Source organism: Corticium candelabrum, chromosome 9 (genome assembly GCF_963422355.1).
Source record: "Corticium candelabrum chromosome 9, ooCorCand1.1, whole genome shotgun sequence".
Classification (NCBI taxonomy): domain Eukaryota; kingdom Metazoa; phylum Porifera; class Homoscleromorpha; order Homosclerophorida; family Plakinidae; genus Corticium; species Corticium candelabrum.
In genome coordinates, this window is record NC_085093.1 from 514,568 (window position 1) to 538,610 (window position 24,043).

Consider the following 24,043-nt stretch of genomic DNA (forward strand, 5'->3'; position numbering starts at 1 on the left):
GGGCGCCTTGCTCGCTGGGCACTCCAGTTATCACAGTATGACTATGAAATTCAATACCGGCGATCAGTTGAACATGGGAATGCAGACTGTCTATCCCGTCTCCCAGTTGGACATGACCAGGATGTTGAACAGACAAATGAATAACGAAGATCAGTCAGAAAGATATATAGCCGCAATGGAATCTCAATTCATCAAAGATGGATCACTTCTTTTTGATCAACTACAAAGCAGGATCGCACTCTTCAACAAGTTATGAAATTCACCAATGACGGCTGGCCTTCAACAGTTAAGACCAAAGCTCTTTTGGATTTTGTTGCATGCCAGCATCAGTTGTCAGTGTGTGATGGATGCATACTAAAACATGCAGAAGAACCTAGAATAGTGATTCCAAAGGCAATAAGGGAGCAGTTACTATCAGAATTGCACAAAGCACACGTTGGTATGGAGAGGATGAAGAAACTTGCACAGAGGTTCGTATGGTGGCTAGGTATCGACAGAGATATAGAGAGTCTGGCCCGAAATTGTGAAAATTGTGCTGTGCATGCTGATAGACCACCAGAAGTACCCTTACATCCATGGGAGTTTCCTGAGTGCCCTTGGCAAGAATTCACATTGATTTTGCCAGACCATTTTGCAAACAATGTGGTTTGTTGTGGTCGTTGCGTTCTCAAAATGGCCCGAGGTAATACAGCTACACGAGGGAGCGACTTCAGCGAGCCAAACCATTACTCAACTTCGTCGCATCTTCGCAAGGTTTGGTATTCCAAAGCAAATCGTGTCAGATAATGGGCCCCAATTCGTGTCGTCAGAATTCAGGACTTTCTGTAAGAAACAGGGTATTCGTCATACCTTAGTACCTCCCTACCGTCCCCAAAGCAACGGGCAAGTGGAATGTTTTGTTAAGACGTTGAAAGGGGCAATCAAGAAAGGCATGGAGAGCGGAAAGGCAAGTTTGGAAGAGGTAGTGACAGATTTTTTGTCAGTCTACAGAAATACCAGCCATAGCACTACAAATGTTTCTCCAGCAAGGCTCCTGATGAATAGGGATCTGCGATGTCAACTGGATTTACTAAAGCCGCCACAAGAGTCCTCAGTGTTGACCAAGACTTTGAAGGAAACGGTGAAAAAGGCTCAAGCAAAACAAAAGAGATGTCACGACCAAACAGCTAGTGAGAGAAATGCAATTAGACCATATGATATAGTGTTGGTACGTCACGCAAAGATGCCAAAGTGGAGAAACGCGAGAGTAGTACAAGTTTTGGGGGAGAGGTATTATACAGTACAGTATACAGACACGGGAGTAAGACAAAAGGTTCACATGGATCACTTGAGACTGCACCCACAGTCAAATCAACTACCAACCCAGCAGCTAGTACAAGATGAACCAGATCTAGAGCCTAGAGACGTCGCAGGTAGCAATAGAGACAACAAACGAGAGGATCAATTTAGCAGTGACACAGAGCCTGAGTCCTTAGACGATGGTACTGAAGACGAGTTGAGTGCGCCTGAAGTTGCCACAGGAGTAGAGCAGCCAAGAAGGAGTCAGCGTACTACAAAGGCGATACCACCTACAAGATATGGAGAGTGGACAGTTTAGAGAGGCTATAGAACTGATATAATCATAGTGCTGTAAATTTTGTGTTTTGCGTAGAAAGGAGGGAGATGATGTGGCATCCGGGGTTTCATAGGCGAGGCAGCTCAGTCATTTGGTCATTTGGATAGCCGGCTAACGGATACATGTTTTCTTTGTTGTGTCTCTTGTGTTCAATTACATTTATTCTTACCAATCTTTGAGTCCTATGCTACAGTTTCAGCCACACAGACAGTGACAGTGCGTCACGTTCGGTTACCCCGAATGGGTTCCCCTACCACAAAATCTTCATCTGACAAAACTTCCATCTCTAAGCAATGAGTAGTCTGTCTTTCCACTCCACGTGTATCTGTTCAGAATGTGAATCAGGCGACTTCAGCTTGAACTGCAGTCTCTTACCCTCGAGAAGCCGTACTCAAGAAATGGCTTCGTACGCGTCTCTACGCAGGCAGAGTCTCTCACAAGATTCACGAAATGGTAAGTAGTGAACTTACTTACAAAGCCTAGTCAACGGCAAGATGATCTACGGTTCAGAAGCAGACCCGGAAACGTGGACTTTGTGTACAGCGAGATCGGTGAAAGGTGCGTGTTACCCTCGAGATTGCGCATGCTGTAGAAGCTACGCCCCCAAATATGTCTGCACACGTAGTGTTCACATGGACATTATGGGTGTGGCGAGTACTCTTTAGCTAATTAGACTAGCTAGACCTTTTCACAGGGCGTGGCACTAACGGTGTCACCCCCCACAGCGACGATTTGGTTTGCTTTTGAGTCATTGGCGTTTGTTAGCCGCGTGAGTCTAGAGCCAAAGCAACAATATTTCTCTTCGAACTTTTACCGGTGCGTATAGCAATGCATCGAATCAGGTGAGGCCTCATTAGGACTCGGCTTTTGTGCGTTTTGCGTGTTTTGCAGTGATGAACAACCTCTTTCTGATCTATTTCGTGACTCTGCCGCACCATTTTGAGTGATGATGTAACATTGAGACTTGACAGACGTCAAATGCGGGTACAAACGCGCGTACGTAATCTATGATGCGTGTTCTGCGTAGTACGCACTTACCAAATGGTTTGGTTTGTACCTCCTGAATACTTCCTAGAAAGTGCGGCGTTTAGGACCTTAGGTAGCAAGTAGATAAAGTTCTGTTAATTAATACTATTAATTAATGTTGTAATAATATAATTGAGTATTGCTATTAAAATGGTGTACACAATGAAAATGAAATTGAACAGCAAGTGGTAGTGTATCCTGGAGCATTACACGGAAGAGTACAGAATGATAACAAGAGCCAATATATATTGACCTTTACAAACTAAAATTGATATCAATGACACTAATTACTATTAATTTACCGTACAAAATTAAATCTATAGTACAAGAGGTGGATGCAAATTTGTTAAATATGAACAAACAGTAAATACCTTATATAAAAGATCCATGCTTGAACTAAGTGTTATTTATACCTTACAAATTCTATAGTTCGTTATCCGTCTGATCACCTCTTAAGCCTGGTTTACAATATGACGCTGACGACGCTCGCGACGCTCGCGGGGACGCTCGCGAAGACGCTGGCGAAGACGCTGGGTAGGTGTCAAAACGCTGCCGGTGACGCTGTACCATTTACAATACCTCTCGATGAGCGTCACTTGGGCGTCACAGAGACACTACGCGCATGCTCACCACCATCTTATTACATGGATAGAAAAGACTTGCTCCTTCTACTGCTAGTGTACCGTAGGCGCACTCGAAGGGCTCGGGAAGCTAGCCGCCGCCGCCGCCGAAAATGGGTGAGAACCATTTTTCAAAGAAGGAGAGAGCACGGGGACTATCACAATCTGCTAGCAGAAATGAGGCTGCAGGATGCAGAGAGTCATTACCGCTTCTTGAGAATGTCTAGGGAAACTTTTGATGCTCTGGTAGCAAAGGTAGCTCCTGCTTTGAAAAGAAGATCATATCAAAGCGTCTATCGGCCGGAGATCTCACCTGGAGAAAGGTATTCCTGTGTACATAGTTCTTTCATTACAGTCTGTGTGTGGGTGTGTGTCTGTCTGTTTGTCTGTATGTCTGCCTGCCTGCCTGTCTCTCTGTCTATCTGTCTATCTGTCTGCCTCTTTGTTGATCTATCTGTCAAGCAAATTTTCGAATCTAGAGTACAAGCAAACAGCTAACCACTGTTCTATCGCAGTGTCCCATTTTGTTTGTCTATCTGATTGTTTAGCTGCCAGTCTCTCTCTGTCTGTCTGTATGTCTGTCTGTCTGCTTGTCCACTATAGTGATACAGCATCAGAAGAAGTAATTCTTTAAATTTTTTAGATTGGCTTTGACTTTACGTTACTTGGCCACTGGCAACTCCCAAGTGTCAGTTTCTTTCAGCTTCAGAGTTGGCCGTGCAACTGTTTGCCACATCATTCGAGAAACATGTGCTGCACTGTGGCAAGTTCTTCAGCCTGAATATGTGAAAGGACCATCAAGTGAAGAGGATTGGAAGGGCATTGCCAGAGAATTTTCAAAGCTCTGGAATTTCCCAAACTGTGTGGGAGCTATTGATGGCAAACACATATCTATACAAGCTCCCGCTTCTTCGGGATCATCGTATTACAATTACAAGGGAGGACACTCAGTTGTTCTAATGGCAGTGTGCGATGCACATTACAGGTTTATTTTCGTCGACATTGGAAATTCTGGTCGACATAGTGATGGAGGTGTTCTTTCAAATTCAGAATTTGGCAGAGCACTAGATGCAGGCAAACTTGGCTTACCATCACCTACAACTCTACCCGGTACCGCCATTGAGGTACCATTTGCGTTTGTGGGAGACGAAGCTTTTCCACTTCAGCGCAATATGCTTCGTCCGTATCCTGGGAGAAATTTGGCTGATCCTGAGGCAGTGTTTAACTATCGCTTGAGCCGTTCCAGAAGAGTCATTGAGAACAGTTTTGGTATCCTGGCTGCCAGATGGCGTCTCTTTAGGAGGCCGATAATTGCTTCTCCAGATCACGTAGTGCTTTTCACCCAAGCAGCAATAGCCCTACACAACTACCTGCGAACTACTGAGTCAACAGTTTACTGCCCACGCGGATTTAGTGATGCAGAGGATGGAGCAGGGAACGTCACTGAAGGAGCCTGGAGAAGTGAGGTGGATGGTGATAATGGATTGAGCAGGATAGGCTCTGTAGGAAGCAATATGTATAGTAGATCTGCAGCTACATGTAGGGACACTATTCGCGACTACTTTATGTCCTCTGAAGGAGAGGTGACATGGCAGTACCACCACATCCATCGTACAGAATACTAGCCATGATATGTGTTTTGGGGCTTTCACCAGCTATTTTGCTGGTATTATCGAAACCTGTACTGTATGTTCAGTTCCCTATCACATCAATGTGCCCACCCTGCATCTGATTGAATTAATGCACCATTTACCTAATAAGAAGGGTGAACAAGCATCAGTTGAAAATACAACTCTCTGCTTTTGTGTCTGTTTCTCTCTTTCTCCCTCTGTGTGTGTGTGTGTGTGTGTGTGTGTGTGTGTGTGTGTGTGTGTGTGTGTGTGTGTGTGTGTGTGTGTGTGTGTGTATGTACTTCTAGGTAATGTAGACTTCAGTCTTTAGATCAGCTCTCTTTGATGATTTTGTGGCTTTTAAAAAAGCCGGTTAAAGGACCATACAGATGCTTCAATTCAAACATCTGGTTAAACGAAGAGAGCCCAGATATGCGTGGTTGCTCAATGCTGGTATTGGTGGCTGCTTTGCTGGTATTGGTAGCCAAATTTTGCCTCCAATAGTATTTCTTCGATTTTAATCTCCGCAATTGCTTTCTCACGGTCGGACAACTGTCTTAGTTTGGCTGCAATGTGTAATCCAAATAGCCCTTCTTCATCTAGCGATGGCTCAGTAGGATTGCTCTTCTGGTCGTTGATCAACTGAAGCATAGCTAAATCAACAGCTTCAGCATCCACCTTCCTCTTTTTGCCCTTGCCTCTGTTGGAACGAATTTCTCCCATAGGTGTTTGCACTACTCCTCCAGATAATGGCACTGATGGTGACGGAGTAGACTGACGTGTTGTCATTGATTGGTTGTGTTCAAACTGGTCTACTGCTACAATGCTAGGCAAAAGATTAAATAAGTTGTCAAAATTACTATTTCACTGATTCAAATGTACCTCTCACTATCATCATCATTGTCCTCCTCATCATCATCATGAACGCAACCATCATCTAGGGGGGCACTAAAGTTGGTAACTGTTCTATAAATGTACAATGAACACCGTTCGATCCTACATACGGTACATTGTCAAACTACACGTGGTAATCATTTCTTACTGGCGATGTTTTATGGTGTCCAGGAGGAAGCTGAGAACCTCAAAGTACTCCCACAATGAGCTGTAGGGAGGTCCCGAGTCTCCAGAACGCATTGATTTAGTTTTCTTCTCTTCCCTCACGAACTTGTCGCGAAGACGTTTCCATACTTTCTGGCAGTCTGCCGCTGGGAGCCCAGTTTCTTCCGAGACCTCTTTCCAAGAGTTCTCCTTCAGACGCAGGTCTTTATACTCCCTGGACTTTACTTGCCACAGGCAGCCGTACTTACGTACACTTTCGATAAGCTTCTCTTCCATAGTTCACTCAGGGATATCACTCCCGGATTTGATAGCTGATTTGTCGACAAGAATCACGTGCTTCCAGTAGACGCTGGACCACTTCCGGTTTGGACGCTGGAGTTGAACTTGTCTCAACTTGAGCGTCAACGACGCTCACGGACGCTGACGACGCTGACGACGCTCATGACGCGACGTGCGAATGTTTACAATATGACGCCCGCCTGAGCGTCTTCGCGAGCGTCCCCGCGAGCGTCGCGAGCGTCGTCAGCGTCATATTGTAAACCAGGCTTTAGAAGCCACTTGTCAGCATTTAATGACTTACTCCTCAGTAAATTGACGTCCTCCTTTTAGAAAAGGAGGTTGCACAAGAGATGCCCAACGTCCATGAGAATGCCAGCAATAACAAACCTTTTGTTTGCCATGACTTGATCTCCAGGCACAAATTTAATGAGAAAATCAGACTGCTTGGTAAGTTCCCTGTCTGTTATGGCACCAGTAGATAGTTGTAACACAAATATAACATGACCACATGGTGGCGATATTGCAACCAATGCTTTCACAGTGTGGTGGTGTTTGTATCTGGAGAAGAAAGCTGATTGCAAACCTCTATCTGAATTACGTTTTGTAAATAGTTTTGTTGCATCAATGATGTAGGTCTTTTTTGGGAAAGTCTCTCTAAATGACTGTGGTAGACTTTGATGTAGAGTATCCCTTGGCAACCACCAGTCAACGTCATTCAAATGGCAATAAAGTTTATCTATGTGACAAAAATTTCCATGTGAAACTTCAAATATTTCCCCTTTGCAGATACATTGGTACATCAATGAACACAGCAAATAACCATGATGGCACGGCAACTACACACTCCAAAAGGTAAACACAGTGCAGCAACACTGAGTGACTGGTTCATTTATATGACAGCCACGTACAGCTGAGGACATTATATCAAGATGAAATATTAATCAAGCATTCTCTTCTTACCTCTCAGTACCACCAGACTTGTCTAAAGACTTTCTCTTCACGTCAGTCATTCCCTAAACGCCGCACGTTCTAGGAAGTATTTAGGAGGTACAAACCAAACCATTTGGTAAGTGCGTACTACACAGAACACGCATCATAGATTACGTACGCACGTTTGTATCCGCATTTGACGTCTGTCAAGTCTCGATGTTACATCATCACTCAAAATGACACGGCAGAGTCACGAAAGAGATCAGAAAGAGGTTGTTCATAACACACAAAAGCCGAGTCCTAATGAGGCCTCACCTGATTCAATGCATTGCTGTAGGCGCCGGTTAAAGTTCGAAAAGAAATATTGTTGCTTTGGCTCTAGACTCACGCGTTTAACAAAGGCCAATGCCAATGCATCAAAAGTGAACCAAATCGGCGCCCGGTAGGCGATGACGTTGTTAGTGCCATGCCCTGTGAAAAGGTCTATTGGACTGAGCTGATGCAACTGCTTCAACCATGGGTGTGTATTTTGCTGGAGAAATTATGCCATGGTTTTTTTGAGTGGTAATGAATGCATGCAGTTGTACTTGTCTAACGTTAATGTGAAACTGTTGATCTTGCCTTTTAGCTAGAGGTTTTTTGTCCAGATTTGCTAACTCCAAACAATGGTATGCAGAATACAACTAACACTACTAGTGGTACTTAGCCTCTTCCCCAGACTCTCTCGCGCTAGTCTTGTCCGGTGCCCGTATGACAATTCCAGGCTCGTGGGATCATCCCGCCTACTTCCTGCCATATCTCCTTTCTAAATGCTCACTAAGTGTCACCCCCAACGTCATCAAGTGTCCCGTAACTTCAAAATCAGATTAGCGTTAGTCTAATCCACTAAACGTATCACAGTGGATGCCATGACCATTGTTTGGTGTTTGTGGCATATCCAGCACTTGCAGACAACTGAAGCATGTTGAAAAGGTAAGTCTATGGAGTGTTGGTGACGAGTGTCGTGTAGGCTTGTAGTCTGAGATTTACAATTGGCGGAGTGATGACTTTCTAGCTAGTTCACACGCGGCCATTAGCGTTTGCGCGCAGACTAGACTCTGGAGCAAAAAGCGCGCAATGGCAAGGGAAGGGGTTGATCTTGACATTAAACTACCGTCTGGAGGGTCAACTTGAAGCTTCCAGGGCTATTCTTTCGCGAAAAGATGTATTTGTTTTCATACTTGAAGGGTAGACGGTAGTTTCATGTCAAGATCAACCCCTTCCCTTGCCATTGCGCGCTTTTTGCTACAGAGTCTAGTCTGTGCACAAACGCTAATGGCCTCGTGTGAACTACGTCGAAGGTCATCACTCCGGATCCGCCACTTGTAGATCTCAGACTACAAGCCTACACGAAACCCGTCACCAATACTCCATAGTCTTACCTTTTCAACATGCTTCAGTTGTCTGCAAGTGCTGGATATGCCACAAACACCAAACAATGGTCATAGCATCCACTGTGGTACGTTTAGTGGATTAGACTAACGCTAATCTGATTTTGAAGTTACGGGACACTTGATGACGTTGCGGTGACACTTAGTGAGCATTTAGAGATATGGCAGGAAGTAGGCGGGATGATCCCACGCGCTTGGAATTGTCATACGGGCACCGGACAAGACTAGCGCGAGAGAGTTGGGGACGAGGCTAGTGGTACTGCTGTAGGCTTTTAGTTGTAATGAATGCTAATGAATTGGAGGGACATCGTGAGCTTTCTTGTCTGCTAAATATAACGTAGACTGGAGTGCATTTAATTAATTTGCCCATTTTAACCATTTTGGAATATTAGGAATACCGGAATAATTGATTCCCATTTTGGAATGATTGGTTTACTATTTCGAGTAAACCACTCCTTTGACCTGTTTGTGCTTGGTTTACTAGAGGTGAGCTCATCCACCATGATGACAGACATACAGAACAATTGCGCTAGCATCACACACTTCAACAACACACCCTTCAACAACACACCCTTCATTCCCGAATGTGGTTTGATTTGAACAAGTGTTTGATTTGGCTATTCTCTTCATTCCGGAATAGTTGGAATGGGCAAATCAAATGCACCCCTTGTGAGGCACCAACTTGCAAAGGTTAATTTGTGCATTTGAGTTTTCAATTGTATTTACTTAGACAATTAACATTAACTTAATATAGTTTTCTAAATAATTTGTAGAGCAGTATAGAACCTGTTTGCACTTGTATGTTTGAGTGCATATGAAATAAGTCATGGTTTTCTGCAATGAATGGTCGAGTCTACTGTAGTTTACCATTGTTGTTGTCTTATGTAGTAAAGAATTGTTCAGTTCTCTCCACACCATCTCATGGAGTAAAGAACTCAACTAGCACATTATGTGGTACAGTTGTAGCTTTCAGTTGCAATGAGTGCTATGACCTGGTGGGTGATCAACAGCTTATGTGTCTGCCAAGTAGTTCATGGAGTGGTGATGTACCAAGTTGCAATGGTTAGATTTCTGTATTAAACATTTAAGTGTGTTTTAATTTAAATTGGTTGCACATGTTACAGTAAAGAATTGCTCGGTTCTCTCTACACCATCTAATGGAGTAAAGAATTCAAATAGCACTTCATGTGGTACTATTGTTGAATTTGGTTGTGAATCATGCTATCATCTGTTGGATTCAAAGTCACTGGAGTGCCAACCTGATCAGTCATGGAGTGGGTCAGAACCCATTTGTGAGGGTAAAACCTTTTTGGATTTTTAATTGGGAGGTTATGATATTTTTGTCTATGTGTTGCAGCCGACTATGTTGACTTTAACAAAGACGATAATTCGACGTTTGATTCTCCTGTTATTATTTTGACTGAAGCAAGGTCATCCCTTATTATTGAAGACCGGTCCATGCTGGATGTAGTTGGGTTTGGAACTGAAGTAAGCTATGCAATGTTATGAGTGAGATTGTTGATTTTCATGCTGTTGCTGCTGTACTGCTTTCAAGGACTGGACATCTGTAAGAATAGAACATCACATTCCTCAGGGACTTCCAGCATATGCTGTGTTTTGGGAAAAGGTAACAGTAAACAAAGGTTTTTGTGGTAGTAATGAGCTTGCGCTACAGTACACACAAAAGGAACTTTACAGTTGATTTTCTTGATTAAGTAAATGTTACATAATCATCTATTGTGAGGATGTGCACTGTAGTGCTGCTGTTCAATTAACGTTCTATTGCTGTGCAATTCTTTTGGATTTATTTTGTATTACAGGTTGAGTTCAATCCAAGTGTAGCTGTTAGTAGGAACATATTAACTGCAATCGAATTTATTAGTTTGTCTGGTAAAATCGCTAAAAGAGAAGAGGCTGATTTGACTAATGGCGTGTATGAGAATGTGCTGTTTAAGTTATATCTGGACAAGATAGTAATCAATGTAATTATGATTAGACGTACAACTTTTATTGATAATGAAAATTCTGCCAACTTGACACTTGTGTTGTTGTCACTACAATATATCAATTTTGACAACCCTCCTCAAGGCAACACAAGGTTTGATACTTGGCAGTGTGCTATATGTATGTGCTGATTGGCTGTGTACATCTTTATTACCAGGTATACTGAACTAACAGTGGAGTGTGGAGGAATGTCGTCAGAAGTTGTAAATATAACCATTCGATTTGTGGGACTAAATGATAACCCACCTGTCATCGTGATTGGTGGTTAGTTGTATGATTGTTAGATCATGTATTACATTCAATAGTTTATTGTGTTGTCTATAGATAATGTCACTCAATTTGTAGAGGGCACTACTACACCTGTGGATATCACTAACAACTCACTTGTTCTCAGTGATGCTGACAGTGATCAGTAAAATCTTTATGCTGTAACTTGTCAGTTGATCTTGGCAAACGCTAGTTGCTTTGTTAGTTATCAAATGCACAATGCTACTGTTCGTTTGGTTGCAAACAATATGGAAACTTTTACTAATGAACAACTTTTATCAACAGTATCGTATCCTGGGGTGACAGTTAAAGTAAGTGTTTATGAATGAATATGAGTATGTGGTGTGAGGTTTGTGCATTGTCACCTTCCTGTTTACAGTTGTGATATAGTTGAGTAGTATTTAATGTAGTGTTATTATTGGTTGGCAGTATGATGTTCCTTCTGCTACACTGACATTTACAGGGCATGCATCTGAGACAGCGTATTCTTCATTGTTGAATGGAGTGAAATATAGCAATACGTATGGTGCCATGCAAAAGTAGACCAAATATGCAGTGTGGTGGTATTGTTTGTGTGTTAGAGCTGAGAATGTTAGCAGCTCTGAAACCCTTTTTCAACTTGCTGAATTTGAAGTTTCAGATGGAAAGTTTTCTTCTTTAGCTCATGTAAGGTGAGTGACTAACTTGCTGAAATACAGTTGTGTATATATGTGACCACGAAATGTATTGCTGCAGAATTGTGTGGATAAATGCTTCTAGCATTTGCACTGGTAAGTCTGTGTGCATTTAATAATAATAATGGAATGATTTTTAGGTTTCTTCTTTGAATGTTTGAGTCTATTTTTACCTTTATTGCTGTCTTTTAATTGCAGTACAGAATTGTTCGGTTCTTTCTACACCATCTAATGGATCGAAGAGCTCAAATAGCATTTCATGTGGTGCAATTGTAGATTTTAGTTGTAATGAGTGTTATGAGTTGGAAGGTAATGAACAGCTTTCTTGTTTGCCAAATACTTTATGGAGTGGTGAAGAACCTAACTGCACACGTTAGTTTGGATGTTTTATTGGTGAGAATACCTGTGTTATGATGCAGTGTGATTTTCTATTGCTTACAGTGAAATCATGTCCAACCCTTAAAACGCCTATTAATGGAAAAAAGGATTCAAATGACACCATGTGTGGTGCTGTTGTTGGATTTACTTGTAACGAATGTTATGAGGTTCAAGGATACAACCAACTGTCTTGCTTGCCTAATAGAACATGGAGCGGAGAGGAACCCAATTGCACATGTTAGTTCAATTAATATACTGATAATGTAGTACATACATATGTAATTAGATTATAGCATTTTGTTTATTTGTTTGGTCACTTAGCTTTAGTTTTTGCATTATCTTAGATGTTCATTGTCCTGCTCTTGAAGTGCCTACTGATGGATCAATTCATCTAACTGATAGTTATCGTTGTGGTGCTGTTGTTTCGTATGAATGTCAAAATGGATTTGGATTGCTGGGGACGGTATATCGTGATTGTGTAACATCAGGACAATGGCGTGGGAGTGCACCATCTTGTTTACGTATATTGACATATGACCTCATTCTTATTGCAATGTAATTGTATTGACTATTTGTCTTTGTAGGTGTCTCAGAATTAAGGATAGAGCTGTTAGAGGCATGGAGCTATGTGCCTGTCATGCCAGCAGTGGTGATTATTCGTGTTATAGACAATGAAGCTGTTACTTTGTATCGTCGCATCAGTACTTCAGAAAATACCGTGCTGATCGTTGTTCCACCTAATGCACTCTTGCTTATTAGTGTAGAAGCTGATGGATATCTGCTCAGTAGTGCTTCATTTTATACTCATCTAACTGGTTAGATCTTACCTTGTGGCTGAAATTTTGTTTTGTTTGTACTATAAATATATTTTTTGGTTGACAGAGAACCATTTACCAATTTATATGCAACGACAGGCAGACTCTGTATCTTTTCGTGTCATGTCTAGTTCTGACATCAATGTCACTTTTCCAGATTTTGGTTTTCATTTCATAAGACTCTATGTTCCTGTTGGTTCTTTGGATGTAGACATTGAAAGTCAATTGAATTTTACAATTACTTCTGTCAACCTCACAGATTCTCTGCATGGTGTACCACACTTGATTGGTGTTAATGACAAGGATCAGTTGTCTCGGGTGAACCTGGATGCTTATGTGGCAGTTCATGTTACTGCTAGAACTACTGTTAATTCACTAAGTATCACTCTGTTGAATCCAGCATGGTTGTACATTCCATTTGTGGTTGATCGTTTTAGTGATCAGCTGTTTGTCTGGTTTTACAATGAGAGTTTGGGAATATGGCAAAATTCAGGCAAAGCTGTTGTCAGCAAGCAGACATTGATGTTGGAAATCACTCAGTTTGGCTGGTGGGCTGCAGCTGTTGAATGGACTGAGACTAGCTGTATATCAGTAGTTGTCAGTAGAACTTCATCACACAGGAGCTCACCTACTCCATTGACTGGAAGTGTCATTTCTTTGTTTGGTGTAGACTACACTTATTTCAGTGTTAGAGGAACCGACGCTGCTGGAGTTGCTTGTATGGAGCATAAACGGGATAGTTTGAGTGTTCTCCAAGTTGAAAATGAACAATTTGGTGTCAGGAGTGGACCTATTTATGTGACAAGTCTGAATCATAGTCAATGTGATGAAGGAAGATGGTTGAATGGCAGAAGCTTACACTTAAATTGCACTAAACTTGAAATTTTATGTAAGAACAACAAGAACAATGCGCAAATGCTGCCACTTAGGGTTTGTTGTTTTGTTGTATAGTTGCTGATTGTGGCTCTCTTTCAAACCCAATTAATGGTAGTGTAGTTCAATCGTCAGTGGTGTCTGTGCTGGGAGATGTGCATCAACCTACCATTACGTCATTTTCATGTAATGTGGGATATGAGTTATCAGGAAGTTCCGAGACAGTGTGTTTGGCAAACGGTTCATGGAGTAGTTCTCAACCTACATGCAAATGTGAGTGGTTGGTTGTCTTCATAATAATGGTGACAGGAGCCATTGTTATTATATATACTGTAGTAACAGAATGTGATGAACTTCCTAATCCATCTAATGGCAAAATGGATGGCGAATATCGAATTTATCAGTCCACAGTCTTTTTCTCCTGTGATGTGGGCTATTTTCTAAATGGATCATCTAATCGTACATGCCAAGCAGATGGCACATGGAGTGGACATGAAACCATATGCCAACGTACATTGTTTATCATTTTGTTGTGAGTATAGTTTGGATGTAACTACTGTTATTGTATTACAGCAAGAGATTGTGGCAAATTTCCTGAACTGCAGAATGGCCAAATAAAAGGAAATAAAACTGTGTTGTCTAGCGTTCTCACATTTGCTTGTGATGAGGGATATGAAATTTCTGGTTTTTCAATATCTGAATGTCAGGCAAATGGATTATGGAGCTCACCTAGTGTGCAGTGTAATGGTAAGTTTGATACAATACTTGCTACTGGAGTTTTTTTATCGTATCTTTGCAGTTGTGGATTGTGGCAATCTCAGTGATATTAGAAATGGCAAGAAGATTGGAACTGCAAACACTACATTGGGCTTTGAAATAAGGTTTGAGTGTGACCCGTGTTATGAGCTTGAAGGACCAACAACAAGAACATGCCAGGCTAATGAAACTTGGAGTGGTACAGAACCCTTTTGCAATAGTATGTAGAAAGACTAGTACACAGCTGTGGTCTTGAAGTATCTTACTTCTGTTGTTCTATTTAGTTATTTCTTGCTGTGCATTAGATAAACTTCAGAATGGAGAAAGAATAGGAGATGAGAGAACTTGCTCAGCAAGCGTTGAGTTTAAGTGTGATACAGGTTATAGACTGAGTGGCTCCAGTATGCGAACATGTCTAGAAAACAGAACATGGAGTGGACAACAACCAACTTGCGACTGTCAGTAGCATTTGCTGCAGTTTTTGTGTGACTGTATAGCTGTCGTTTATTATTAATTACAGTGGTTTACTGTGAAGAACTATCATCTCCAAGTGATGGCTTTATGCTGGGCAATGAGACAGTTGTTTCTTCTCAAGTTCTATTTGGCTGTGACCATTGCTTTAAGTTGGAAGGACACAGCAATCTTACTTGTCTTGACAATGGCCAGTGGAGTGCAGACCAACCCACATGTGATTGTTAGTGCCCATTAATTAACATCAATCATTGCCATCTGAAATACATCTCATTGTGTATTAGTGATTTATTGTCCAAATTTGCCAATTCCAGAAAATGGCTTAAAGGTTGGAAATGAAACAAACTGTGGTATTATGCAAACCTTTTTGTGTGCAAGTCGCTATGAGCTTGTTGGTCCATCTGAAAGAGTTTGCCTGACTAATGGTAGTTGGTCTGCTGAGCAGCCAATATGCAGAGGTAAATGCTTATTGTCAGTTAGAAGATAAAATTAACTGTTTATGCTGTCAGTTGTTGCTTGTGGTGATCTTGATCCTGTGGAGAATGGTTTGCCTGCTATTGGCAACACTACATTGGGATCTGTAAAGAAGTTTGAGTGTGAAGATTGTTTTGAACTAATTGGTTCTCAAACGCTGATATGTTTAATGACAGGAGTTTGGAATGACTCATCGCCTACATGCAATCGTGAGTTAATAATGCTTATAACTGTAATAGTTATTGTTTTTATACTGACATTTTTACAGTTATTACATGTCCACCATTGTTTGATCTCGTGAATGGCATCACAAATGGAACATCTATTAATTGTGATTCAACTGTTACATTTAGTTGTTTTGCTGGATATAAATTGAATGGTAACAACAACATCTCTTGCTTGCAAAGTGGCCAGTGGTCTGGCTCTCAGCCACAGTGCATTGGTAAACATACGTAGTTATGGAACTTTGGTTTATGAAAGCTTCATTCGTGTTTTGCAGAGGTGAATGAATGCATCTCATCTCCATGTCAGAATGGAGCGACATGTATTGATGAAATTAATGGCTACAGGTGTTTCTGTTCTGCTGGACATCATGGTATTTTATGTGAAACCCGTAAGAAACTTTAGAAAGTACACCACAGTAAATTTATGTGTGATGCTGCTTTTGTTTCAGCTACTGTTGGTGGTTCATGTGCTGTGGAAGATTGCCATGCATTTGTTAAAGTTTCAAATTCGAGTTTCTTTTGTGGTGGAACTTCCTACATTGAGGAGTTTATGACTCCACTGTGCAACTTCATTGCTAATCCGGGTACTAGCAGACCCGTAAGAGATTGGGCAAGTAGCACATGGAATTGTTTGGTAAGAGTTATTACACAAGAACTTGATATTCTGTATGGTGGGTGTCAGTCAGACCAACCCTTGCTTTGGGAATGTCAAGCATTTGAAAGACAGCTGTTTTCAGTTCAGAAAAGTTGTCTGAAAGAAGACTTATGCAACACTTTGTTCTCTGTACATGATGCCTATGGCATAGCTGATCTGATGGAATCATCGTCATTTTATCGTGATCAGAATGTGGAGCAGATACTGGCTTTACTGACTGATTGTGGGAAAGACAGCAGCAACTTCACTCCATTGAGAGATGAGATGTTGAGAAGAGGGTATGTACTCTGTTTTACTGGTGAAAGTGAAGAAGCTAAAGCAGAAACTGTGCAACAAGCGTTGCAGTTGATTGATTCTGCTACTGATGGTGGTGGTGTGATTCAGGAGCTGCAAAGTGTTGAGTTGTGTACTTCATTCAGAACTCAGTCTGCACTGACTGTAGCTTTGTTAAGCAATGGAACAGGTGCAGTGAGTCAGGACAGTGTTTGTGATAGTCTGTCTTCTATGTCTACTTCTTTAACTCCACTTTGTCCTCAGTGTGGCAATGGTCTGTTGGAATTACCAGCAGAAGAATGTGATGATGGAAATAATGGAAATAGGGATGGCTGTTCATCTGTGTGTGTCATTGAAAGTGGATTTGTCTGTGATACGATACCTTGGCATACCACTAGTTGCAGACATTTTGACATTGACTTGAACAAGTTTGACAACTCAACCAGGAATCGATCGGTTGTCATCTGCTATTGTGATGAGGTTGTATTTATAGCTGATAATGAGACCTTGGATGCATGTGATTACGGAGATAATGTAATTTTGTTGTGAGATGTTATATAGTGATCAAACAATCTACTGTGCAATTTTGCATTAACAGGATTGGGAGAGAATCAGGCTGACTCTGGTGCAGGCAGCTGATGTTCAAGAAGAGAAAGTATAACTATCCTATTGTATAAAATGTGTAGATTTGTCTGTCATATTTGTGTTGCAGCTTAGTTATTTGTCATCTCTTGACAGAGCAGTTTCTGCAGGTAGACTTACTGTTACTGAGAAGGATGCTCTTTTTACTTCTGCAGTTGAGAAAACAGATATAACGAATTCAAGTGTGAGATTGTATGTTACTAATACTTGGTTTGGGTGTTGTTTGGCCATACATAATTACAAGTTATTTCTTTGAAGAGATATTATTCGGAAGTCTGGTGTACAACTTAATTTGACTCATGTTCTACTGGCTTTGTCGTACCAAAATAGAGGGCAGGCAGATCACATTCAAAGGTACAATAGGGAAGAAAAACACATGGACATGTTTCTATGTCTAGTTCACATATACTGTACTTTCTAATCAATGTGTATGTATGGCTTGTAGATTGGTGTTGATTGAGGTATTAGACTTAAATGGTATTTCTGCTTCACCAGTTGGATTTACTGTTGGTCTGTTGGAGACAATTTGCAGCTTGCTGTTCTCAAGAAAGTAACTTAGGTTTTTAATTTCTTATAGAAAATAGATCAAAGTTAATAGCTGGCATCAGCACACTTGAAAAATTGACGTTCACAGAGATACCACAAGGTGATTATGGAACAGGCATACACATCAGCAACCAGCTACACAGAATTGAAATTGGGGATGATATAGCAGAGGTTACAGTGCAGCTGACGTATGTGTGATAGTAAGCATTAATGTCACTCCATATTTATCATTTCTGTATTGTATAGTGTTACCAACTGTTCCAGTGCATTCACTGGTTCTAATGAGTTTATTTATTTGGTTGGAGTTGTTAATTCGGATTTCATTCAAGTAAAATAGACTGCTTTGTGTTGCTAATTAATCAAGTTCTTTTGTAAGTTTGTTGTCTTTCAGTATACTCCTGATGCTGATGGTCATGGATTCAAAGCCAAAACTGTCATTGTTCCTTCAAACGATGTTAGAAATATGTGAAAGTATATAGGATGAATTTACGTAATGGTTGTATACTTTTCTTAGGCTGATCGTCAGACTTTGAAAAGAGAGTATGAAGAATTTTTGAAGTCTTTGCGATATATAAATTTAGAAGATGAACCTGTGCTTTATTGTCCTGAAGAATCAAATGTTGTTGTTGAAAGATATGTATGTATAACTGTTAGGTACTTCTAAGCATACCATGATGTTGTTTTCTTTTATAGATTGAAATTATTGTTGTTGACAGTAACGATCTGCCTTGTAGTGTTACTGTTCGCTGGCCATTGATCATTCAGTGTATAAATGATATTGCTCCAGTCTTTACAGTTGATGTGGATAGAACTTGTTTTGTGGACTCTGTACCAAGTGGTGCAACAGCTCTGTTAGACACAGCCCAAGGAAGAAAGCGTCGACAAGTGTCAACTGCAAAACAACAGGCAAGATACCTTATATTTGTATAGTGTCATTATAATTATTGTCTATATCTGTATTTGTGGTTAGGCTCCTGATATCTTGTCTGTTGAGGCATTTGGGTACATGGGTGATTATTTTCATTCTGGTTGTACTGTGTTGGTCAAGTTATCACAAGATACTAATACACCAGTTGTTCTACGACTATCTGACATGAAACAAGTCTTGCAACTGCATCCCCCACTATTGAACGACATTCCTCATTTTGGTGTCTGGGCTGACAGACAAACATTGCTGATCATCTTCCCAGCTGTGGACAAGTATAACAACATTGATTTCAATGAATTGATGATTAACTTTCTTGCCCATTCAGGTATGCAATTGGATGTCTGTTTTGCTATGTGTAGTTGATTTGACATCTTTTGCCAGCAATGGACAACAGCGGTAGTGCAGATGTATGTGAGTTTAGTGTGTGTCAAATGAATGGTGGCTCATTTGGTGTTGAAGGCTGGTTCAGCATCCAGGGAAAAGTGCAACGTAGCTCTGTGAAGACTTTCACATCACATAATAACTGTTGCGTATGAAGTAGAGCAGATCCAGTCGGTTGCATGATTGGCTTATGCTCACATTGCATGGGATTTGTTTGTTTTGTGGTACTTTAGCTATATATACATATACATAAAAATCCTACTTAACTTAGAACCTTCTACGTGGTATATATATATATATATATATATATATATATAGGTATATATATAGGTATATATATATATATATATATATATAACCTCTTTCCTATTTACCAGCAACAACAACTGTAACACTAGGTTGATCAAGAGCACAATTTATATGTAATTAATTAGTCTATTTATGGGTTTGTGATTTGTACAGTACATATAGGCCTCGATCGTGTGAAGACAATGTACAGAAGAGGCAATAGCTATTAGTTAATTAAATAGATGTTGTAAGCAAAGCTGCACCACTGGCCATAGCCATGGGAAATTGTAGAGTCACCAATTGATGCTGCAGCATTGCTACATTAATATTAGACATGCATATGTACATTTTCTGCTGTTTTCATAGTGCTTGGCGGTTCTGCGTGGTAATTGAGTAGTGACCGCTTTGTTTAAGAGCAAAATCGCAATTGTTAATTGTCGGGAGTCCGAGGTAGATTTAGTCACGTGGTTCTTAGATATTCATATTCATGGCGAAAAGGTGATATTGTAAGCCTTGGAAACGGTCTTTGCGTGGGAGACCAACTTTCAAAGGAGGTCGAGTGCTGCCGATGGCTGGTTCTTCGTCAGGACAGCTACTGACGGAGCTTAGGGAATGCTTGAATCGTGTTAAGAAAGGTCCTCTTCCTATAAAAGATGGAAACGAGCACCTTGTTCCGTTCTGTGAAGCTCTGGAAGGCGTCTTTCGAGATGGCATTAAACGTAAGATCTAACTTTAGTGAAGACGTCTTGAGGCACGTTTCTGTAGCTGTATGATATATCTTGCATGCAATTGACATGTACAGCTTTCATGCTTGCACTGTTGGCTCAAATTTTCATGAGGTGGTTGTAAATGTTTGTAGTTCTAACCTATATTTCTGAATTGACTGTTTGGTCTACCTCTACTAGACCAAAAATCATTCTTATAAACAAAAAGAAGTCTGTAATTAAGCTCCCAATATTATACCAACTGAGCGTGATTACATACATGTATGTTGAACAACGGAAGACTGCACACAACACACAGTATAGGAAATTAAGAAAGAAATATTTACGAGATATACTAGCAATCCATACAGTAGTACTTGTCTGCTTCAAGCAATTTTAACATTGATGTTTATTGTATTGTACAGATCCAGGTTCTCTCTTTGGTTTAAATAAAAGAGATTATTGGGATTGGGTTGAACAGTTGCCCAATTATATTTACAATGAGAAGTGAGTCAACATATTTGTGTTACGTTAGACATTAATATTAAACTTCAATAATTATTAGGCAAAATCCATTTCTCATTCAGACTATAGCAAGCATCAAGCCATCATTGAAGGTAAGAATTGATGTTTGTGGTCGAAGAAACAACTAAGCATGCTGTGTCGTAAAGATGAGGACTTCTTGCGGTCGAGGACGCTGTTTTGTTCGAATTGCTTTAGTAAAAAAGATCCTCTCAGTTCCTGTCGACCACCTTCTGAAAAATCGAAAGTTGACGGATGTGAGATATATTGTATATGGTTTGTAATGACTAGGATTTTGTTATTAATTAAGGCCGATTGTTTTGTAGTACTGGTATTCTAAAGAGTCCATCATTGGTAATGCTTCTTTAGCAAGTAAGAACATCTTATTGATAGTTTAGCACAGAAGCAAACACCCTGATGGAGCTGTTAGTTGTATTAACGTCCTGACAGACAGAGACAAACAAATGTTAAAATTTATAAATTATATAATAACATTTTCTATATTACAGGCAAGTTTATGGATATTCTATTTGAAGTAACCGAAGTGGATTTTGAGCTGGCTTACAGAGTGAGTGTTGCTATGATAAAGCAGATAAGTAGAGAGACGTTTATGCTAGATCTTTGTTTCTGTTGCTAAAGAACGCTTCGTTTCTTGATGAGACCTGGATTTTGCCTGTAAGTCTGACTGACCACAAAGGTTACCCTGTCTGTGTATTGATGAGCTGTTTGTATGTAGATTTATGTGACTGTAGAGCTGCCTAGTGTAGAAGACTTTGGAATGGTTGTGAGGTTAATCATAATTGTGATCATTTAGATAGAGCAGCTGCATGGTAATCAGTTTGTTTCCTTGTGAGTAGTTATGTTGAAAACAGGGCTATTGTAACATGTGTTGCTCCAGACAGTCTGGCCCACAGGGTAATATACATGACATACACATCAGAATATGTATTTGTATTCTAGTACTATTTGTGTAGGTGCATATTGAGGCTGGGGACTGCGTTGATGCCGTGAATGATCAGTGTGTGTACACTGCTAATGCAAGGGTAAGTGCATGATTATGAGAGTGGTAGTGTAGTAATGACTAAGTGAACATTATTTCATTTGTCAATTGTCTTTGCTAGATAAGCAAACTGTTGGACCACAGCAAGGAGGCAGTACATTTATCAATCGTCAAAGTAAGGATATCTGGTTGCATTTCGTAGAGCTGTTATTTAAGTAATTGTTGAATTAACTCATAGAACCTTTTAATATATTTATGGTTTTGATTGTATGCTAGTTAATTACCTACACATAATTGCAAAGGAATTTAGTGTGTCCAAGAGGTGAGAGGTGCTTGTACGTGATTTCCTTTTGCACATTTTGTCTATGCGGACAATAGAAAACCAATGAACACATACTGACAGAAAGGACTGCAATGCAGTGCATGAGCAGCATCTGTCCATCTACTCAGATGTTATGTCATATTCCAGTTTAGTGAGCGATGATCACTCTCTTTCAGGCAAAATTGATTGATGGGACACCGTTTGTACCTCTCGCTCGGAGAATGTTGCTTTTGGAATCAGATGGGTCATCACTGAGAAGTGATTTGCTTGCTGATATAGCAATAGCTGAGAGCCCAACTGTAAAATCTGCTGCACCAGAAGATGCGCAGTTGTCGTTACACGTGGAGAGAGTTTATGAAGTTGTTTATTTGGGAAAGACAGAAGTTAACGAGGTTGAGACATCATCAGTTCTATAGAGATGCATGCTTATTGTTTGTAATATATTGCAGGGCTGTGGAGATGCTTTGATTGCATCCGCAGTGCAATTGGTTATAGATGGACAAGGCAAACCGATGGTATGAAGTCATTTCACTAATGAGACTAGTCGATGACTTGTGTGTAAAATTTGTACATCAGAGTATTTCAATTATGGTCACAGAGGCAGCAGTGACTGTTCATTATGCTGATGGAAAAAAGAAGGTAGAGGCAGCTAAGATTATGTAACAGTATTGATCCTAGAAATGAATTGCTCTCTAGCTGCTCGGAAAGTATACGTATCCTGAAATTTCTGACTGCTCTGTGACACTAAATCCAGAAACATGCTTTGGCATGATTGTACGGCAATTGTAAGTACTTTGTATTTATGTGATCAGAGTCATGTAGCACAGGGAAACGGTGGAAGCAAATTAGATTTGTCTGGCACACCAGGGCACACTGCTTTAGCAAAATGCTTGTAACTCCTTAGCATCTGACTCAGACAATTAAATCAGAGATCTGCCAGCAACAGAAGTAATCTGCCCTGCTATTGAATGCAATGAACTAACTACTGGTGAAAATGAACTTTGTGCATACTGGTCCAAGAATTAGATTAATTAATTATGTCAGCGCTGCCATCCCTGTGTATCTAGATAATTATGCAATTCATGTTACATGAGCTTTTTGTGCAGAAAGCCTTCATCTGTTCAGTACAACTGTCTAGTATTCGAAGCTCCTTCTGCATCAATGGTATGCACATGGATGTGTATATGTGGGATATCATGAATTAATTAATTGATCTTGTTTGTCCACTGTTTATAGGCAAGAGATGTCTCTCTCCACATCTGTAAGTAGCTTGTTGTACTACAGGACTGCAATGTTTGTGACTGATGTTCACTTGTTGAATGCAGCTCAGGGTATCAACAGAACTGTGTGGTTTGTTGACTTGCCAACAGAATCAGACACATCACTCACAAGCGTAGTGTAGTAGCCTTGCAAACAGTTGACTCATAGTGTATTTATTATCTACACTGTCTGTAATAATAAGTGTAGCTCTTGGTTTTTGTACAAATGTTAGTCATTGAATTTATAGCAGAGAATATATTCATTCTGAAAATTTCAATTAGAATGTTTCCTGTCATTCTTCTTTTGTGACTGATATTTCTTTGCTTTCAGTCTCATATCTGCAGCTCTTCTTTGCCTAAGCCATGCACACACACTATCAATGCTATCAACTGCCACTTCCACAAAGGTACATAACACGTACAAATATTTAATTTTGGCAACTGTGGCGGCTGAAGGTTGATTCGGAAGCGATCCAGCTTCATTCACCATTGTCTGTAATCGACTAAGAGCATCATTTAGATTTTGATGTTGTGTCCTGTAGACAGACGAAGTGACTACCAGCTCACCAAGCTTTGATATTCTGTTCTTTTCCTAACACAAATACATACTAGACGCGAGTGAAATGTTGATGTTAACTCTTTCACATAACTAGATTTATGAGTTTCTGTTTCACCCATCCTGGTAACCAATCAGCAGATGGCACATGAAATCTCAGCTCTACCTTCGTGTTCACTGCACGTAGAATTTGTGCTGATGATTGGAACTTAAATGTGACTATTGATTAGTCTAACCCTTGTTGACATTTTGTCCTCCTGGTCCTCCACTCCTTGAGAAAGAGACTGTCAGTTTGTCTACAGGAATAGACGTCGTGAAAGACTCTCTTGGTTCATCATCTAAATTGCTGGCAGATGAAAATAATGCAGATGAACGAAAACATAACGATGTGGCAGAAAAACGTAGAAAAACTGGACGGAGAAAAGCCATGCTGTTGCCCACTTGTGTTAATGCGCATGCGTA

At 40.4% G+C, this 24,043-nt stretch overlaps 6 protein-coding genes and 1 long non-coding RNA gene across 8 annotated transcripts; 4 read left to right on the forward strand and 3 right to left on the reverse strand.

Annotated features, from left to right (window-relative positions):
* Window positions 1–350: 350 nt before the first annotated feature.
* On the forward strand, window positions 351–2,025 carry LOC134184862 (uncharacterized protein K02A2.6-like). Its single transcript, XM_062652624.1, has one exon. The coding sequence runs from the start codon at window positions 641–643 to the stop codon at window positions 1,595–1,597; it is 957 nt and encodes a 318-aa protein (XP_062508608.1). The 5' UTR covers window positions 351–640; the 3' UTR covers window positions 1,598–2,025.
* Window positions 2,026–2,346: 321 nt separating this feature from the next.
* Window positions 2,347–19,197, forward strand: LOC134184435 (uncharacterized). 2 transcript variants are annotated; one of them, XM_062652122.1, is made up of 40 exons: window positions 2,347–2,457; window positions 9,458–9,631; window positions 9,694–9,867; window positions 9,927–10,057; window positions 10,125–10,196; window positions 10,390–10,502; window positions 10,566–10,667; window positions 10,731–10,837; window positions 10,898–10,985; window positions 11,046–11,151; window positions 11,270–11,361; window positions 11,422–11,511; window positions 11,576–11,610; window positions 11,713–11,886; window positions 11,956–12,129; window positions 12,237–12,413; window positions 12,477–12,707; window positions 12,775–13,596; window positions 13,659–13,853; window positions 13,917–14,090; window positions 14,154–14,327; window positions 14,380–14,556; window positions 14,621–14,794; window positions 14,857–15,030; window positions 15,092–15,265; window positions 15,317–15,490; window positions 15,550–15,723; window positions 15,781–15,894; window positions 15,955–16,967; window positions 17,032–17,088; window positions 17,146–17,267; window positions 17,334–17,429; window positions 17,521–17,585; window positions 17,653–17,809; window positions 17,868–17,949; window positions 18,013–18,075; window positions 18,136–18,258; window positions 18,315–18,527; window positions 18,592–18,874; window positions 18,931–19,197. In XM_062652122.1, the coding sequence occupies exons 2-40, from the start codon at window positions 9,583–9,585 to the stop codon at window positions 19,083–19,085; spliced, it is 6,870 nt and encodes a 2,289-aa protein (XP_062508106.1). In that variant the 5' UTR covers window positions 2,347–2,457; window positions 9,458–9,582; the 3' UTR covers window positions 19,086–19,197. The 2 variants fall into 2 exon arrangements, 1 of the variants encoding a protein (XP_062508106.1); XR_009970666.1 differs by lacking the exons at window positions 17,653–17,809; window positions 17,868–17,949; window positions 18,013–18,075; ... (2 more) ...; window positions 18,592–18,874; window positions 18,931–19,197 and having other exon boundaries at window positions 17,146–17,259.
* Window positions 3,170–4,886, forward strand: LOC134184020 (uncharacterized). The gene is made up of 2 exons (XM_062651622.1): window positions 3,170–3,584; window positions 3,905–4,886. The coding sequence occupies exons 1-2, from the start codon at window positions 3,286–3,288 to the stop codon at window positions 4,884–4,886; spliced, it is 1,281 nt and encodes a 426-aa protein (XP_062507606.1). The 5' UTR covers window positions 3,170–3,285.
* On the reverse strand, window positions 4,864–6,446 carry LOC134184937 (transcription factor Adf-1-like). The gene is made up of 3 exons (XM_062652710.1): window positions 5,914–6,446; window positions 5,754–5,837; window positions 4,864–5,697 (listed from the first exon to the last, which is right to left on the reverse strand). The coding sequence occupies exons 1-3, from the start codon at window positions 6,204–6,206 to the stop codon at window positions 5,316–5,318; spliced, it is 759 nt and encodes a 252-aa protein (XP_062508694.1). The 5' UTR covers window positions 6,207–6,446; the 3' UTR covers window positions 4,864–5,315.
* LOC134184975 (uncharacterized) lies at window positions 6,484–7,648 on the reverse strand. Its single transcript, XR_009970719.1, has 3 exons — window positions 7,318–7,648; window positions 7,170–7,238; window positions 6,484–6,945 (listed from the first exon to the last, which is right to left on the reverse strand). It is a non-coding gene; the product is annotated as an uncharacterized LOC134184975 (long non-coding RNA).
* A 497-nt stretch (window positions 19,198–19,694) lies between the features above and the next one.
* On the forward strand, window positions 19,695–23,380 carry LOC134184189 (uncharacterized). The gene is made up of 18 exons (XM_062651813.1): window positions 19,695–19,937; window positions 20,348–20,429; window positions 20,488–20,539; window positions 20,594–20,701; window positions 20,771–20,816; window positions 20,954–21,012; window positions 21,084–21,119; window positions 21,181–21,233; window positions 21,302–21,359; window positions 21,419–21,487; window positions 21,566–21,619; window positions 21,943–22,158; window positions 22,216–22,281; window positions 22,343–22,405; window positions 22,463–22,551; window positions 22,873–22,930; window positions 23,003–23,027; window positions 23,092–23,380. Exons 1-18 carry the CDS (start codon window positions 19,787–19,789, stop codon window positions 23,166–23,168), a joined length of 1,362 nt encoding a protein of 453 aa, XP_062507797.1. The 5' UTR covers window positions 19,695–19,786; the 3' UTR covers window positions 23,169–23,380.
* LOC134184190 (large ribosomal subunit protein mL62-like) lies at window positions 23,240–24,027 on the reverse strand. The gene is made up of 4 exons (XM_062651814.1): window positions 23,818–24,027; window positions 23,676–23,758; window positions 23,448–23,617; window positions 23,240–23,381 (listed from the first exon to the last, which is right to left on the reverse strand). Exons 1-4 carry the CDS (start codon window positions 24,008–24,010, stop codon window positions 23,300–23,302), a joined length of 528 nt encoding a protein of 175 aa, XP_062507798.1. The 5' UTR covers window positions 24,011–24,027; the 3' UTR covers window positions 23,240–23,299.
* Window positions 24,028–24,043: the final 16 nt, after the last annotated feature.